General features: G+C 44.6%; 1 protein-coding gene across 3 annotated transcripts in view; it reads right to left on the reverse strand.

Moving 5' to 3' along the window:
• LOC135377560 (triple functional domain protein-like) overlaps positions 1-16,119 on the reverse strand; it is an 83,008-nt gene that overhangs the window by 17,658 nt on the left and 49,231 nt on the right. For all 3 annotated transcript variants that reach the window (XR_010418126.1, XM_064610076.1, XM_064610077.1), the window contains exons 38-42: positions 1,410-1,536; positions 1,209-1,286; positions 904-1,062; positions 757-813; positions 533-648 (exon numbers count right to left, since the gene is read on the reverse strand). Coding sequence is in view for 2 of the 3 variants with exons in the window: in XM_064610076.1 (XP_064466146.1) it covers positions 533-648; positions 757-813; positions 904-1,062; positions 1,209-1,286; positions 1,410-1,536 (537 nt within the window). In the remaining variant the exon portion in view is untranslated. The remainder of the gene's footprint in view (positions 1-532; positions 649-756; positions 814-903; positions 1,063-1,208; positions 1,287-1,409; positions 1,537-16,119) is intronic.

Below are 16,119 nucleotides of genomic sequence, written 5' to 3' on the forward strand. Positions count from 1 at the left end.
AAGAAGCCACATATCTATGCAACTGCATTTTCCTGGGAACTGCTGCAGACTCCAATTGATTATTTCTACATAGTCAAAGACTATCACAAGAGGAAGAGTGAGTGAGTGAGTGATTTGGATTTATCTGGTGCAAGGATAACAATCACAAGAGTGAAAGAGATTCTCTCTTGGTCTGCATTTTCTTCATTTTTAAACAGTGAAGATGTCTTGTAACACAAAGTCACAAATTATATTTATTTATGCAAATAGTGCAATGGCTTTCGGTATGCAAGTCATTATGTGAAAAGCTATGGCAGCGTACATCAGGGAGCATTCCTGTACTCCAATTCATCCCAATTTAGTTGCAAGATCTGCAGGAGCGTAAAATATAGTATGTCATTAAGTCTACATTTCTCTGGTTCTTGTGCTTTGCCATCATTCAGATAAATTGCTCACATTTCCAAACGTACAAGATACACTAACACAACAATAATAAACCAAAATTTTACGAGTAGTACTGCTATTGACATCTGCCACACGAAAATATATATACCTTCTTTTCTGTAGAGATTTTTCCCTTTCTTTGCCATCACACGTTGTCTCTAAACTGCTTTCCTGAGGATCTTCCTGCGACGTTGTAGTTTCCGAATCATCATCCTGAAGTGTTGTCTACAGCAGAAAGAAAGATGAACTTATGTACAAGATGTACCTAATAATCACTGACCCACCCTTCCCAGGAAAGGGTCAGCAAGAAACACAACAGAAAGATACACATACGGGTCTTTCTTTAGGAGGCTGCTCAATTTCTTCAGTTATCGTTTTCTGTTCGTGATCCTAAGTAGAAAAAAAGAAAAAAAAATCACACATGTGTCACAAATGCATTAAAATAAAATACAAGTGCTGGCTGTCTCTTAGAACACCTACTGCTGAATCAATGGTAAAATCGGGTGTGGCTTGCTGAGGCTTGAAAAGGTGATCTTGGATCTCCATGGGTGGCGGAAGTTCACAGACCTCTTCCTCCTCTGCAGTCCCACCAGGATCCACATCAACAGATGAGGCCTTGGATCCCACACCATATTTTTGCTGCAACATCATCAGACATATGCAACATCATGTATCAATATGTGGTGGCCCAGATGATCAACACGGAACTCAGCTATACAATTTTTCAGTCCTCAGAAGCTCTGTTAGAATGCCGTTTCAGATGAAGAATTATGGGCCATATGTACCTCCACTGTTTCATTTGGCTTTGAAGGGGGACCAGGCAATGATGTCTTATTGCCCATTTCTTCTTTTGAGCTTAGTAACTAAAAAGTAAAGAAGTATTACATAAATAACTTCAAATGTTAAGCCTGACTCCAAAAGCTCCAGGCCACTGCATCTTTCAAAGGCTGGACACACAATTCACCAAAACATGCAAAGAGCATTACCTTTGAAGAATGCGAGACAGATGTCGACTTCTTGGAAGGTGGTGCTGTAGTGCTTTTTGTAGCAACAGGATCCGCTTTGTCGATGCGGCCATGGCTGAGTTTTCTGACTGGATTTGTAAGCCACTTCCTGCACAATTTACACAAGAAAGCATAATTTACTTTCGCACAAACAAAGCTAACAAAAACAAAGTATTAGTCCCACTTCAAAACCATTCATAATGAGACGTTAACCTCATAGGAACTACTTAGGTAGTGGATTAAACGGTATTGGGGTAACTACATGATAATTCTGCCATGTAGGTCTATAACTGATCACTCTGCAAGTGGTTAATTTCATGGCCTTAATATCGCCAGACCTTAACTCCGCGATGCATATTTACTATGTTTGCACCATGGAGCCCATCTGGGTCGGAATGCTGGAAGTCTGAGGCCTCGCCAGGATATCCGGAATTGTCTGCGATTCTGTGACACCTTCATGGAACAAAATCCTACCTTGATGCGCTTGACAGTCAATATGTATGTACATTCTCCAGTTGAAAATGAGGGAGGAAAGACAACAATTAATTAATTAATTAATAATTGGGTGTTTACGTCGCGAGACAACTGAGATCATGAGCGACGCCACAGCGGTCGGTCTGTGGATTGCTTTTGCCCACCTGGCGGTTCTTTAACGTGCGATGAAAGCCCACCACACGGCACCCCGAATTTAACGTCCCTCGCGGAAGACGGCGTGTCTAAGGAACTTGTACCCTGCCACCAAGTTGCTGGCATCCTCGGCCGGGTTCGAACCCGCGATCTCGGGATCAGAAGGCGAACACGCTACCGACTGAGCCACCAAGGCCGGTCAAGACAACAATTGTGTAAATCATGTTTGAAAGGGTGTGAAGCGATGCTACTCCCAAAATGTAATTTGGAGCAATACTGCGCATGAGAGAAAGAAAAGGTTGGAGAAAGCCCCTGACAAAGCGTCTGTCCACTAAGAAAGCATCAACAAGGGGGCATTCGCAGGCAGGCCACAACACTATGGTGAAAAAGATTCCTGCCATAAAGCGGCAACAGTGAATTCACTATTGCCGCTTGCTACAAATCAATTTCTGTGAGTTCAATTCATTTCCAATTTCGTTAGTCAAAGCCCTGTGAACACACTCTCACGTCCTTGGTGTCTGTGGTGTGTCATGTGCAGAAAGTGTCTTGGCGTTTTTGTCACCTCCGAATTCGATTTCTGACTTCAGTACATGGGCGAGTGGGCCGTTCACCCCCAGAATCTCGTTGGAAACTAATGTCAATCTGGTGCCACCCTCCCTCTTTAGGTAGAGGGGTGGATCATTATAAATCTGATCTACTCCTGCTAAGATCTCCCTAGCCGAGCGCACTTTTTGCGAATCACCTGCTGTTTTGCTGAGGGCCTATTCCACGCTTGCTCTTTTGCGGTGCTGGAACTGTATTGCTCATCATTCACGAATGTGTATTAGATCCTGCTTTGCAAGTAGAGCTCGCTGACCAGAAGCGACGTCTTACTAAAATAAAATAGCGAATGCAGTTCAGTTCCGATATTTGCGACAGCCCTGTCGACAGTGGAGACCTTATTATTAAGAAAGCAGCTGTAATTATTTTGCACTGTTTCAGTTTTATAGAGAAATACCTTGCACCTGAAACCATTTTCCAGAAAAAGAACCACATAGTGTACACTGCCACGTCTTTTATACAAACTTGTATAGCCCTGTAGGGTTTGCTTGCAGTATGCAGTGAAAATACAAAATGAAAATACCTGCACTGTGTATTTTGCTACAGCGTTTTGCCTATAGCGCTGCTCTGTCAATGCCAGCATTGAAGAAATACCTAAGGACCTGCATAAGTGAGAAGCGTTGCACGACAGCACTTACAAGTATGTTCCAACTGTGTATATGTTGAGATTTGTCTGAGGCATGGATTTTCCCCCACAGCCACGTTGTCTTCCATGCGGCACGAAACATCATGGACATGCCCACTCTCGTACAATTTTTCTCCATTTCAAAGAATTCCTGATCAGAAACTGGACACATCGTATCCAATATAAAGCAACCCTACTGAAACGCTTATACTAGACATGTATGCTAATGCGCAGCATCGTCTGCTACTGTCTTGCTGCTCCCAACACAATTGGAGCGTTTCTCTGCCAGGGGTTTGAGCAAGAGCGCCCCTACAGGCCTTGCAAACCGCCTATAAGATAATGAGGGGAGTGTTTGGAGTATTGCATATTTAATATGGCCATTCAAAAGGAGCATCAATGAAGAACGTTCTAAAATTCAGATAACTTGTTTGTAGCATATAATAAATAATCTACTCTGGTGTGAGAAACCCATTACCATGAAGCAGAACTCTCATGTCATGTCTCCATGCAGATGTACAAGGCCAATGCCACATAGAATTCATCTAATATATGTACCTTCACAAGGCTACAATGTCTCCAAACTGAGTCATGCTAGATGAATTCTACAAAATGATTTTATAAAATAATTTTTACAAAATACTTCTCGGACACAGTCCTACAAGCTGGCAATTCAGGTTTCTAAAACAGTATTTTGATGACGACGACTAATTTTGCCAACTAATTAATAACCAGAACCAGATTAGGTTATTCTTCTGTGGACCAATGCAAAAAGATGCCAATGTCATTGGGATGCAGAAATTATTTCAGTTTTCTATTTTTCAACACCCTGCTCCTGTGACGCCCTGTACAAAATGTAAAATTTGCTTTCTTTTCAGGAACGAAAGAATATGCTACTGTGACATGGGACACAGGTAACATAACTTCATAGCTCTACCTTCCCCATAAACAAATTTTTCCCAGATTATTATGGATAAAATAACCTGACCCCACCAGCAATCAGGGACGATGTGCAGCATTTTTCAATACTCCGCAAGGAAGTCAGCACAAATGCAAGCTGCTGTTATAGCATAATGGAGATTAATTAGCTGTCAACTTGTCCTACAGAGGTTACGGTGTGTGAGACTGATGCGACCTTTTCAGGGTCCACCAAACCTTTCTGCTTTGTTGCACCATTTCTATGAAGCCTCAAAGACACATGTATCAAATATCAGTTTCACAAGGTGATCAAATTTCTTGCAATGAATGGAGCTGCATTCAATGGCACCATGGCTTTTCAATGAACAGCACCGCATTGCTACTTTTATTTATATTTCAGGTATCCAAAGGCTCAATTTAGCATATCAAGCACTTCTGCAATAACAGGGCATTATTATTGATTGAAATACGAGTATCACCGTCCGCAACTAGGCGCACTCTCAATAGCATTACACTTCAGATGATCATGAGGGCATAATATGCTGCATGGTCACTCGATATTGCTGTAAAAGCTACCAAGCGCTGCACAAAGCATGTTGCATTCAAAGCATGCTTAATCTGATATTTAAGAGCTGTTCAGCATAAGAACAGTATCACTAATGGCAGTCTAGAATTACATCCCTGCACTACACACACACAGATTTGCTTGTACAAATCCTGTACACAAAAGAAAGAAAAAAGGGAGCAAAAAAAAAGGGATATCAAATGCAGGAGACAATTGCTAGGCATACTACGGTGAAATTCCACGACGGTAATGTACGACAAGCGAGAGAATAGGAGTAGAAAAAATCATTCTGGGGAACATTCTGGAAGGAAACGGTACCATAGTGGTGTACTATTTCTGGTTTGGGATGCTACAAGTAAAAGAAAGCAAAACTGAGTTAAGTATGTGAAGGACATTGACATTAGGTTCAATGCTGATAATGCATTCTTTTTTGAAGAAGCACATGTCAAGGTGGGCTCTATAAATTCATATTGTGATGTTCTACAGTGAAGTGGCACACTCCAACTCTGCAGTGGATACAAGTAGTAGCTAATGTAAATGAAGGACAAGCAAACTTTGCTCAAACAGGAGTTCACGCTGTGGATGACGAATTCTTCAACCATACAGACACCAAGAAAAGTGCACATAAAGGCAGTAGAGAAGTGACATGGTGTGAAGACCATCATGCAAATGGGTGCGCATGTGGCACGAAAAGACACATAATTAAATGTTGTCCAAATTAACTTCCAAACGTATTGCACTTTACCATCCACCTTGACAACATTGTGTACACTACTCTCATTTATATTCATATCGGCAAACAGCATTTTTTTGCAATATGCAATGTGTAGTGCACATAGAAAACTCTCTCGAATGCTTTTGTTTTTGCACATTTCGTTAAATGGCAGCTCAGACAATGACTTTAGTGAGTTTTGTAGACTGTGGAAGTGTAATTTCAAAGCTTGTCATGCCTTTAGGTAAAAATATAATTTGAGAAAGGGGCACATTCCATTATTCTCAAAGTGTAAAACATGTATGTGAGCGACTAGTGATGAAAGTATTCAAGTAGCCCACCACATGATTGCTCCTTGATGAATGTGAAGCTTACTGTCTTCAGTTCCAGATGGTGATGCTGCCAACCGTAATTTCATTCGAATTATTGATGTCACTTATAACAGAAAAAAATGTACCACAGACTTCTTTTTCTGGAATCGCTCAATATTTTGCAACAGTACTCGCTGAGAGGATTGGTGAGATCTGCGGAACATGAAGCACAATTTAAAGTCTGCTAATGGTGACATACTGTTTGCAGAGTGAACCTGCGAGTTGAGGCAGAAATTATGATGATCACTGGAGTCAGAAATGCCAACTGCCCTGCTAGATTACACCATTTTATCATGCCCCCAGGTCCGTTTCCACAAATGATAATCTAAAAACGCTTAAATGATCTTGGATTGGCAACAGCTTAGCATAGAGACCTTCATGAAGATGTACAAAATGATGCAATTCCACTAACAATCACCTCCTCTATCACCCTTGCATTGTTATCAAAACATCTGTTAACAAAGCAGCACCTGTATCAGTTACGCACATGCCACAATATAGCTACCAGTTTCAAGTTGTGCTTCTCGAGTCAAAAAATCGAAAAAGCGGAGCACCTTGAGGTACGACTGTACTGAAAAAACCTCGCCTTTAGCTACTAATGAACCAGGGAAAATCGTTAGTTTTTAGTTTAGGAAGTCATCATGAATTAGAGTGAGGAAAAGCTTCACTTCATTTTTGTGAATGGGAATTCTAACTGAATGTTAGCACTTGTTGTATACAACGAGATGTTGCTGAGAAACTAGTCTTTATGTCATATAACATATATGGACAGCCTTAATAGAGTTGTGCAGTTTGTGGTTTCCATAACATTGTATCTAACTGCCAACTTCTCTGTTCATGAATGCACATTAGAAAGTGAATTGTTTACTGCTCTGAATCGAGTCATGGACTGGTGGGTCAGCAATCTGCTGCTTTTTAATAGTGCTTAGAATATCAATAAAGAAGCTCTGATGAAGCAGACCTGCACACTTTCTGAAAGGATCTACCACATGCATTACAGGAGGTAAAAAACTAACGAAGTTTATATCACTGATTTGTGTCACCCAGCTGACAATTTTGCAAGAAGAGAAGGCTCAGTCTAGATTGTGTCGCGGTAAAAATTACGATCTTTCCCCTTTTTCTGGCTTGTGACACCCTCTCCTTCTGGGATAAAACCTGGTGCATTTAGCTACATTCGTTAGTAGTTAGTTATAATTTTTTTTTTGTCGCAGTCAAATACTCCAAGGTACGAATCTATGGAACATGCCAGTCATGATTTGTGCGAGAAAATGTTTACAAAGTTCCCATGCAGATACATTTCCAATTTGCACCATTTAATTCCACTCTGACAGACTTTTGATAACCACAAACAATCAATGGTTGATGCTAGCTCATGAGCAAACTGGAACCACACGGCACGTTTTTTAACTGCGTGAAGCCACACGTGACTTCTGGTTGCTGCTGCGTGCTCCATCTATTGAACCATGACAGATATTTCACGCAGCGCACAAGAACTTGTAGCAAGCAGCAACCCATAGGAAAGCATCTGTGTGAGAGCACTTCCTACTGGTGAGCAATTGTCGTGTGCAGCCTAATGTGCTCACAAGAGTGTTGGCAAAATCAGTGAGTATTATGACGGTCCCTTGGTATTATGCTGCCAGACCAACAAGAATTTTTGTTGCTGGTTTTCACAACGCAACGTACAATAATCACAAATCAAAATCCGTGGTAGATTCAACTTTTTCTTTTTTTTTTAATTATCGCGTCTCATGCTGTTTCCATCGCTCTCTAACCTGATGGCTCCCTGACATCTTGCATTGCGTTTGCCGGGACATTTACGCAGCGCAAGTCCACGCGGTTTCACCTGCGTTACAACGCCGTCGCATTTCGCGCAGAGCACTTTTACGCACGATTTCACGCAATAAAAAAAAAAAAAGAAAAACGCATCATGCGAAGCCGTAAGCGGCAAGCCGTGGCGCCGGACTGCCGTCTAGAGCGATGCAATGGAGCGCGGAGGCGTCGCATTGCGCTGCCGGTTCTCTCTTCTAGGGAAACGAACTGAAAGGAAGTCCAATACGCACTCGACGAAACTGTGATGTCTATGCAGTCATTATTTAATCGGCGATATAACATCACAAATCTGGAACTAAATCAAGCAATCCATTCGAGTTTGTGCTGTAAAGTTGCACATATTTATGTACTGTGAAAGGAGAAACAGTTCAAATCGTTTCCGTGCATGAAACTATGTCGCGTGGAACGAGAACGTGCCTACCTCAGAGAACGCTGTTGGATGCACCGTTCTATGCAGTCTGTTTGCACCGACACTTCCTTGCCCGATTAACTTACTCAAATTACCGTGTAGCATGCGTTGCATCAACAATGTTTGGAAAGAAGTATGTTGCAATCCACTACAGCTGAGAGAAGAGATGCGCAGGTGTCTGGCGAGGAAACCTGTTCTGCAGAGGAAAGTTATTTCCGTAAAGTAAGCGTACAGCAAGAGTCGGGCAGGGCGAGGTGCGCAGTTTCACAAACACTGCTCTTAGGAAGTCACGTTTTCCTGCAATACAGTGGTCCCCGAACTCTTGAATACTCCGCGAATCCGAGCTTCTTTTGCGGAACCTGTCTTTTGGTAGTTCAGAAATCAGAGGAAAATATCTCCTCCAGCGACAACGAAACATTCGAGTCGGAGCGCTGGCAATGTCATATGCCCCAGATTGCATCGACGTAATATTTATTTTCTTACTATACCTTGGTAATAATGATGAAGACTGCAATGCTACGTCGCCGTGATATGCACTCTCAACACCGTATGTTTGTTTATCGTACGCCCATGCTACACCAACAGGCGCAACAATATAGCCAGATAAGAAAATAAGCAAACGAAAACAAATTCAGATAGATCACTTACCATGTGATATTCGCAAACCCCCATGGGACGCATGATCTGGTAAAAAAGCTACGTCGTGACTGGACAGTTTAAAACGCTGAGTCTGCGACAGATACATAATATTGTTCGGAAAATGTAAAATGTGTGGTAAAGGCGAACTTGTAGGCGTACCCGCGTCTCTCATATCATCTTATGCATTCCAATCGCGCTTTCAGTTGAAGAAAATAACCAAATTGACCTATGATGGCTTTGAACACCGGCGTGCACCTGATACCACGTGGTATGGATATGGTACTATAGAATAAGATACTTTGGTCTCGCAGGGCTGATAGGACTACTACTTGTAATGACGCAGCACGTGAAGCAGTCTCAGAGTCGGAGTCTAGTCGAAAATTCGCGTGGTCATTTCCGAGTAGACCTTTATTATATCAGTCTACCAGCACCAAGCTGGATTGGACCATGGACCATGCAAGTAGGCCAAGATTTCTCCCTCCGCGAAAGAGAAGGTGTGAACGAGCAAAATATTCTAGTGCGTGACTGCCAGAACGCCGTCATGACTAATTTCCTGGTCCATTGATCAACACATGTTTTCGTTGAAACTGATGCGTTTGCTCCCGTTAAAGTGAAACATTCGCATCAAGCACTGTTGCATTTGCAACAAGAGCGAGCGGTACGAACACGCATATTTTTGCATCCACAGCTGTCGGGGTAATTGCGCTGTCTTCAGTGATTACGGATTGCTAGGCGATTATGAGACAAGGGGGATCGCCAGATACGAAGTTCACAAGTGTGGCGCCTCGCACTGGATGTTCCGCGGCCAAGAGGAATGGGAGAACTAGTCCATGCAGATACACGAACTAGCTATTGATTCGAAAAGGACAGCAAGCAATTACATAGGAGAAGATTAGACAATAGCCTGTATACTTTCGAACCGAAAGATGACGCAAGGCGTGACAACATACGCCTTCTCCCTCGCATACTGCAATGTACGTTTGTGTAAAATCCTCGGAACTTGCTCTCCATCAATTTTTTTTTTTGATTGCGTGTTAGCGCCGCGAAGCAACTGTGGCTATGAGCGGTGTACAGACGTGGACAGATGGAGAGAGGACAGCAGGAAGGAGTGGGGGACAGGGGGGTTAGTATGCGTCCTGGGCCGACTTCAGGGGGATATAAAGTCTTCGGAAAAACCCAGGGAAAACCTGAGACAGCACAGCCGGTGGTAGGATTCGAACCCACCACCTCCCAGTCTTCAGCACGAACTTGGCTACCACCAACGAGCGGACGCCTTAGCCCACTCGGCCATGACGCTGGTGAGTGTCCATCGATTTATCCAGACTCCCCCCCCCCCCCCCCCAAAAAAAAAACAAAAAAAAAACAAATAAATAAAATAAAAACGAAAGTGTGGCGACACCTCCTTAACTTTTTTTACTTGCTATTTCAGCTGTAATGACATATTGGTAATGATACGTCGAACGAATCTGAAGACAACCTCTCCTCAAGCCCCTAACCAAACAAAAAAACAACCAAACAATCTGAAACCGAACCCCCCAAAATAACGGTTCCAATCCCTGACTTCAACAATTTGTAACAAGGTACCAAACTGCCTAAATGCGTATAAATCAATAAAGGCTCGAATGTTAACGAGAACGGATAATAACGATAACGAAATCAACAGGCTGCCTCCAAAGTGGCGGCAACTTGATGGTGACAAGACGAAACTGATTTCTGAGCTGCTCGTATTTCTACGCACGATACTGCTGGAATGCAGTCAGCCACCGCATATCGTCCAGATGCGATTCTGAGAGGTCCTCGTAGGGGTCCCAATCAAACCCCCCGAATCTTTGTGAACAGGTAAAGGGAGAGAGCCGCCGATACTATTTCGAACAGAAACTGTTCCTCTGAGGAAGAACAACAGTCTGTTCAAAAATATCGGCGACTCTCGTTCTGTATCCCCCTATCTTTGATTTCGTCGTGGCTCGATAGCGAGAAGTCCGTTGCACATCCACTGGTAGCTCGAGAAAATGTGTCCGGTCGACACCGTGGCTTCGGGACGGCCTTGCCCAGAGAAGTACGTGCGATTCCTAAGCTCCTTTGCAAGATAGTCATGCCCGTCGGGCTTTGAACAAAAAATGAAAGCAAAACGCGAGACACTGTGTCGAGTTTGAACGTCGCAAGGTATGGAAACAATGAAAGATGCGCCGACGCCACTGGAACGTTTAGATTTGAGTACTCTCTGTCTTGTGCTGCAGCCTGAGTGAGTTGTTTTCACAGGAAGCTACTGACTAGTCTCCCCATTATTTCGTGTCCGCTCGTTTGCGGTGGCCAGACATCAGCACCAGTTCGACGAGGTACTGAGCCAGTTTGCGTTTGCCAACTGCACGACTTCAGTTGAGGATGATCGTGAAATTCCTAAACAAAGAAAACAACGACCGAGTACCTTTTCGACGAATTGTATTCCTGTTTCTACAGCATCGCACGCAGTTTTGAAAGCTACAACGAATTATCAACTTTCGACAACACTGGGACAGAGAGGGAGCACGGAAGACGCACGTTCACGTCGTGACAGGCACGACAATTTCAAAACATCGCGCGACATGTCACGTAAACATCTGGACGGCTAAGCACAAAAGCCTTCCCACGAAAAAGAGAGAGAGCGAAGAAAAATGAAGAACCGCAAGGACGCCAAGGGTCTCTCTCCACCCACTTGGCAAGCAGTGCATCACAAACTCCTCACCGTGTTTACGCACCATCACAATCGCCAATGAGAGGGCGAAGAAAAAGCGTCCCTCGTAATTTCCTGCCAAATTTAATAATTCTCGAGAGTCCGGAAGGAAGGAAGGAAATGCAGACAATTTGCTCTCTCACTTTGCGCTTCTTCAAGCACACATGCTGTCGACACCACTTGCTCATAGCGTCGCATCGTTTGTCACAGAACGTTGACATTTTCGCCCCAGAAAACGTCAAGATGCCATCGTAATCGATATCAGCGCCGGGAAAACAGCTTCGTTACGGCAGGCCCAAGGTCGCAACCCGGCGAAGTATCGCGCTGCAGTGTGGAAATTGGGCTACCGTCTCTGCGCACGCACTTGAGAGGGCTAAAAATAGAGACCACTTGAAAATAAACCCGGAATTTCCAATTCCCAGATGGGCGCCGTCGATCGTTAAGGACGAAACATTGGCCGCAGTCGCCGGAACAGCACGCCTCTCGGCAGGACGCGACGGTCAGACGGCATCTCCAACGACATCCTCACGAAATGCGGCTGTTCCCACGATGGCCGATATTGCCGACATCCCCATCGCGGACGGAATGAACGAAAGTCACATCACACGCGGAAGTTGCGCACCAATCACACGCTCAGATCCCTGCAGCGCCGAAAGATTTTGTTGCCACAAAGACGCGGGACTCATCAATCGAATGTGCACATCCGATGCTCTACAGGTTTCCCGTGATCCACCCTGCTGCACTATAAAATCTCCATCCGAAGTAAGCCCCGATGGAATCTACTAATATACGATAAGTACCGTTAGCGGTGGTCAAAAGCATGAGGAGACGAGAAGGGTGTGGCTTCCGAGCACAGCGTCGCCAGGGAATCCTGCCCCAGAGCGACGACCGCGATCGGTCGCACGGCAAAGACCTTACCTGGGAGTTCCTCGAGGTGGCTTCTGCTAAAGCGGGTCGCGGCGGGTTTCCGGCTGCTCGGCCGCCATGACGCACCAGCAGCGCGACGCCCGCGGAGGCCAGACGAGGGCGCTGGAGCACGCATGCCCAGTCGACGCGCGCCGCAGTACTCCTACGCGCTCAATTATTTACGGCGGTCCCTGCCATTGCCCCTGCGCGGAACGCCGGTAGCGGCCGGTCATGCAAGCTAGTCATGGCGCCCGGCTGGTGCCAATCAATGCGCTCCCCCACTAACGGCAGACGAGGTCGACGTGCGGGATACAACGCGTCGACGTCCACAGAGACCCACTAGGCACCAACGAGACAAAGCGCTCCAGTTGGCGACAGCAACAAGTCTCGTCCTTTCCCACCCACTGCCGAATGCCATCAGAGCGAAAAATCACGCAACGGGTCCGATACAAAGCAACGGCGGTTATGAATAATAAAAGTGTTTCTGATTGGAGTAGCATATGACATTTACTTTCTTGGATGTTGGTTCGTTTGTCCGTTCGGAAACGTTTGCTTGTTGGCGAAGCATTTCATTCAGAAGAATGAAGAAGGAACAGAACATCGATTTCCAACATTTCATTCAGATTCGTAGTGCAGCAGATCACCAAACACGGCACTGTCGTGGAGACAGCTGCGTGTAGCTTAAAGCCTTCATATGCACTTCTTTTCGGTACGCGTTACCTCCACGGTATGCGTTCATCAACCGTTGTCGCCACTGTACAGGCTGATCGAAGGGAGCCATTTCACAGCCATCTGGAAGAAATGCCTGACATTTTCAACCTCTCAAGTTCGCATGCTACGGCTGGTCAACGCACGTAAAAATTGCGCAGCAATGAGAAAAAAATATGTTCTCCCTGACATTAAAATCCATTTCAGCGCACTGGACTGCAGAAATACAAAAGTTTCACATCTTTGGTATATTTTGTTCATTACATTGTGCGCGCATTGTACTACATGAAAGAGTATCGAGGAATTATTTTACCTCTCACAGACAAACGCACACGTCAAGCTCTGACGTCAGAGGAGCGAGAGCTACGGCAATTCCCATTGGTTCTCGCGGGAGAGGTCACGTGCTTACGAGAACCAATGGCCGAAACTTTCGTTCTTCTGACGTCAGAGGTTGACGCGAGAGTGCACTTTAGAGTGTGTGTCCCGCGAGCCACGGCACGATAAAAAAAAAAAAAAAATCTTTTTCTGCAACACACTTTCGTGCAGCACAATGCGCACAAACTGTAATGAACCACACATAGCAAAGTCAACGTCAACATCTTTTGCCCTATTCGGAAAGCAACACTCGAGAGAAGCGCTATGCGCAACAGGCGGACAAGGGGGTGAGGATTATCCGCAGGGGTTTTTCCTGCACCCCAACATCCCTGGAGGACGCCGCAAAGATTTTACAGCACCTCAAAAGTTTTCTGATAAGAATACATCATCAATGAAAAGAAAAAAAAAGGAAGAAAAGAAAAAAAAAGGAAGAAAGGAAACATCGCAGTAGCCTGGGAAAAGCTCAATTAGAGCTCTTATAAAAATGTCGACGCTATCACATACAAGGGCGTCCTTCCGGTCCAAATGCCACAATGCATGAGAAAACCCGGCTTCGTATATGCGCACTTTTACATGGACGCGAACAGCAGCGGTTCGCCCCCACCCCGTTCTGAAGCAGCGTCGAACTTTGCTTTTGCTGTTCTGATATTGTGTCTATACACACACCTAGATGTACACTAAGAAAAGTGTTGGCAAAAACTAGATGCACGTTGTGAGACTAAAAAAATACCCCTGTCACACGGGCATTTCGATCCTTCTCGAATCCGATCTGCATCGAACTTCCCGAGCACGCTCGAGTTTTGACGCTGCTACACGGCCACTTTCAATGCGCATTGAATGGTTGACATGTGCAAATGAATAAACGGAACTCATTAATTTCGCGTTTCCTATATAACAGCGATATTAGTTGTAATTTATCGTATACCGATGTAAGCATCATTTGTAGCTTCGCGCGCATGTCCGTCTTAAGTTATGACAGTTCACCGGGGTCGAGGATGCAAATGGCGGCCGTCGAGCCGTCTTGAAATTCTCAATCCTGTTATGGGAACTGTCTTGAGTCAAGCAGGATCAAAGTTCGATCCTGCTTGGAAGCGGCCGTGTAGCACCATCCGATCTGCATTGGGTTCAAGCAGGTTCGGTCGAGCAGGATCGAAAATGCCCGTGTGACAGGGGTATTATACTCTTTCAAGGCGGTCACATTTACGTCCCGTTCATACCAGACGGGAAAAAAAGAGAGAGAGAGAGCAGAAAAAAAAAAAAAAAAGGTAAGCCTCGAAGTTGCTCTGAAAACACCTCTATTTGCGCGAAGAGAACTTAGGCCTACATTTCGGAAATGAAAACTATTCGCTTCGATACGCTCGTCAGATACGATACAACTGCCTTCAATGAAATGACCAGGAATGACCTCTCGGATCACAAAAACTTCATTCCTTCGACCAAGTTTGCAGGCAATCACGCGATCAACAACTCTGTGCAAAGATATGTCCCCGCGTGGGTCGCGCTCAGAATCAATCGCCAACACTATATTCGCGGGCTAACTGTTGCTGTTTTCAGACTGCTTCAGCGAACGGCGTTAGAGATCTCTTTGAAATGCATGGCCAATGCGCTCTTGACAACAAGGTGTCGCTACAACAAGAATAATCTATTGTCGACGTCTTCGAGTGAGTCGCACGCGAAAGCACCCAATGGGAAACATACGTGCACTAAGTACACGTACGTAATTGCTGTAATCGGTACCGATGTAGCTTCGTCACAAAATAAAAACAAATTCAAATAAGCACAAACTTCAAAGAAAAACCATTCAGCCAACATATTAAAATAAGACGACTCACGCCACTTTCAAACGCTCTAAATTTCCAGGCGTGAATGTGCTTGCGTAAAAGTATGAATGATGTCGAAATTTAAAAATACGTTCTCCAAGAGTTGCGTGGGTGCCAGCCGTAAACGATACCTTATATTTTCTTCTTTTTTTCTATGCGACAAACCGCAAGTAGAGAATTCGATAGATCGCCCGAACAGCCTCAGGTGGAAGTTTCAAACCACATCTGACGGCTCTGCTCGGCCAACATTCGAAGCTCCATCCTGCACAAATCTCTCACCCTTCTCACACGGACAGCCTTCAATGGCCATTGAGGCCAATGGCCATTGAACATGAGCGTAGCGCCACCAAGCGTTAAACGTGTCAACCCGTCAGGGAACATTGGATACAATGCGCTTTGAGAAGTTGACACGTTATACGCTTGATGGCGCTACACGCATGTTCAATTCTGGTTCAATTCAATGGCCATTGGTTTTAGTGATTATTGAAGACTGTCCCTGTGACAAGATAACAGGTATGCGCATTGAAGTTCGTCAACCCCGATGTGTGATTATCATCATCATTATTACGCATTATTATTATTGTCATTATCATTAATATTATTATTATACAAGCACCCAAACCTTCTACAGTGTGGAATGGGAGTTCCGGGGATAAAACACGACGTTGGAAAGAGCAAAATGTAAGGTTCCCGTTCCTCCCATCATGAACATATAACATACTCATAACTTGCTAATAGAACGATGCTCCGCCAAGAGGGGTGAGTTCTCCTCGATGTTACAAAAAGTTAATCTTGCCACGGTAAAACATAAAAACGATAAGCGTAACCCAATTTTCCTTCCATAACGGAGAAATCCGGAAGCGTATGCGATCACTCGCAG

The sequence above is a fragment of the Ornithodoros turicata genome, chromosome 1 (genome assembly GCF_037126465.1).
Source record: "Ornithodoros turicata isolate Travis chromosome 1, ASM3712646v1, whole genome shotgun sequence".
Classification (NCBI taxonomy): Eukaryota; Metazoa; Arthropoda; class Arachnida; order Ixodida; family Argasidae; genus Ornithodoros; species Ornithodoros turicata.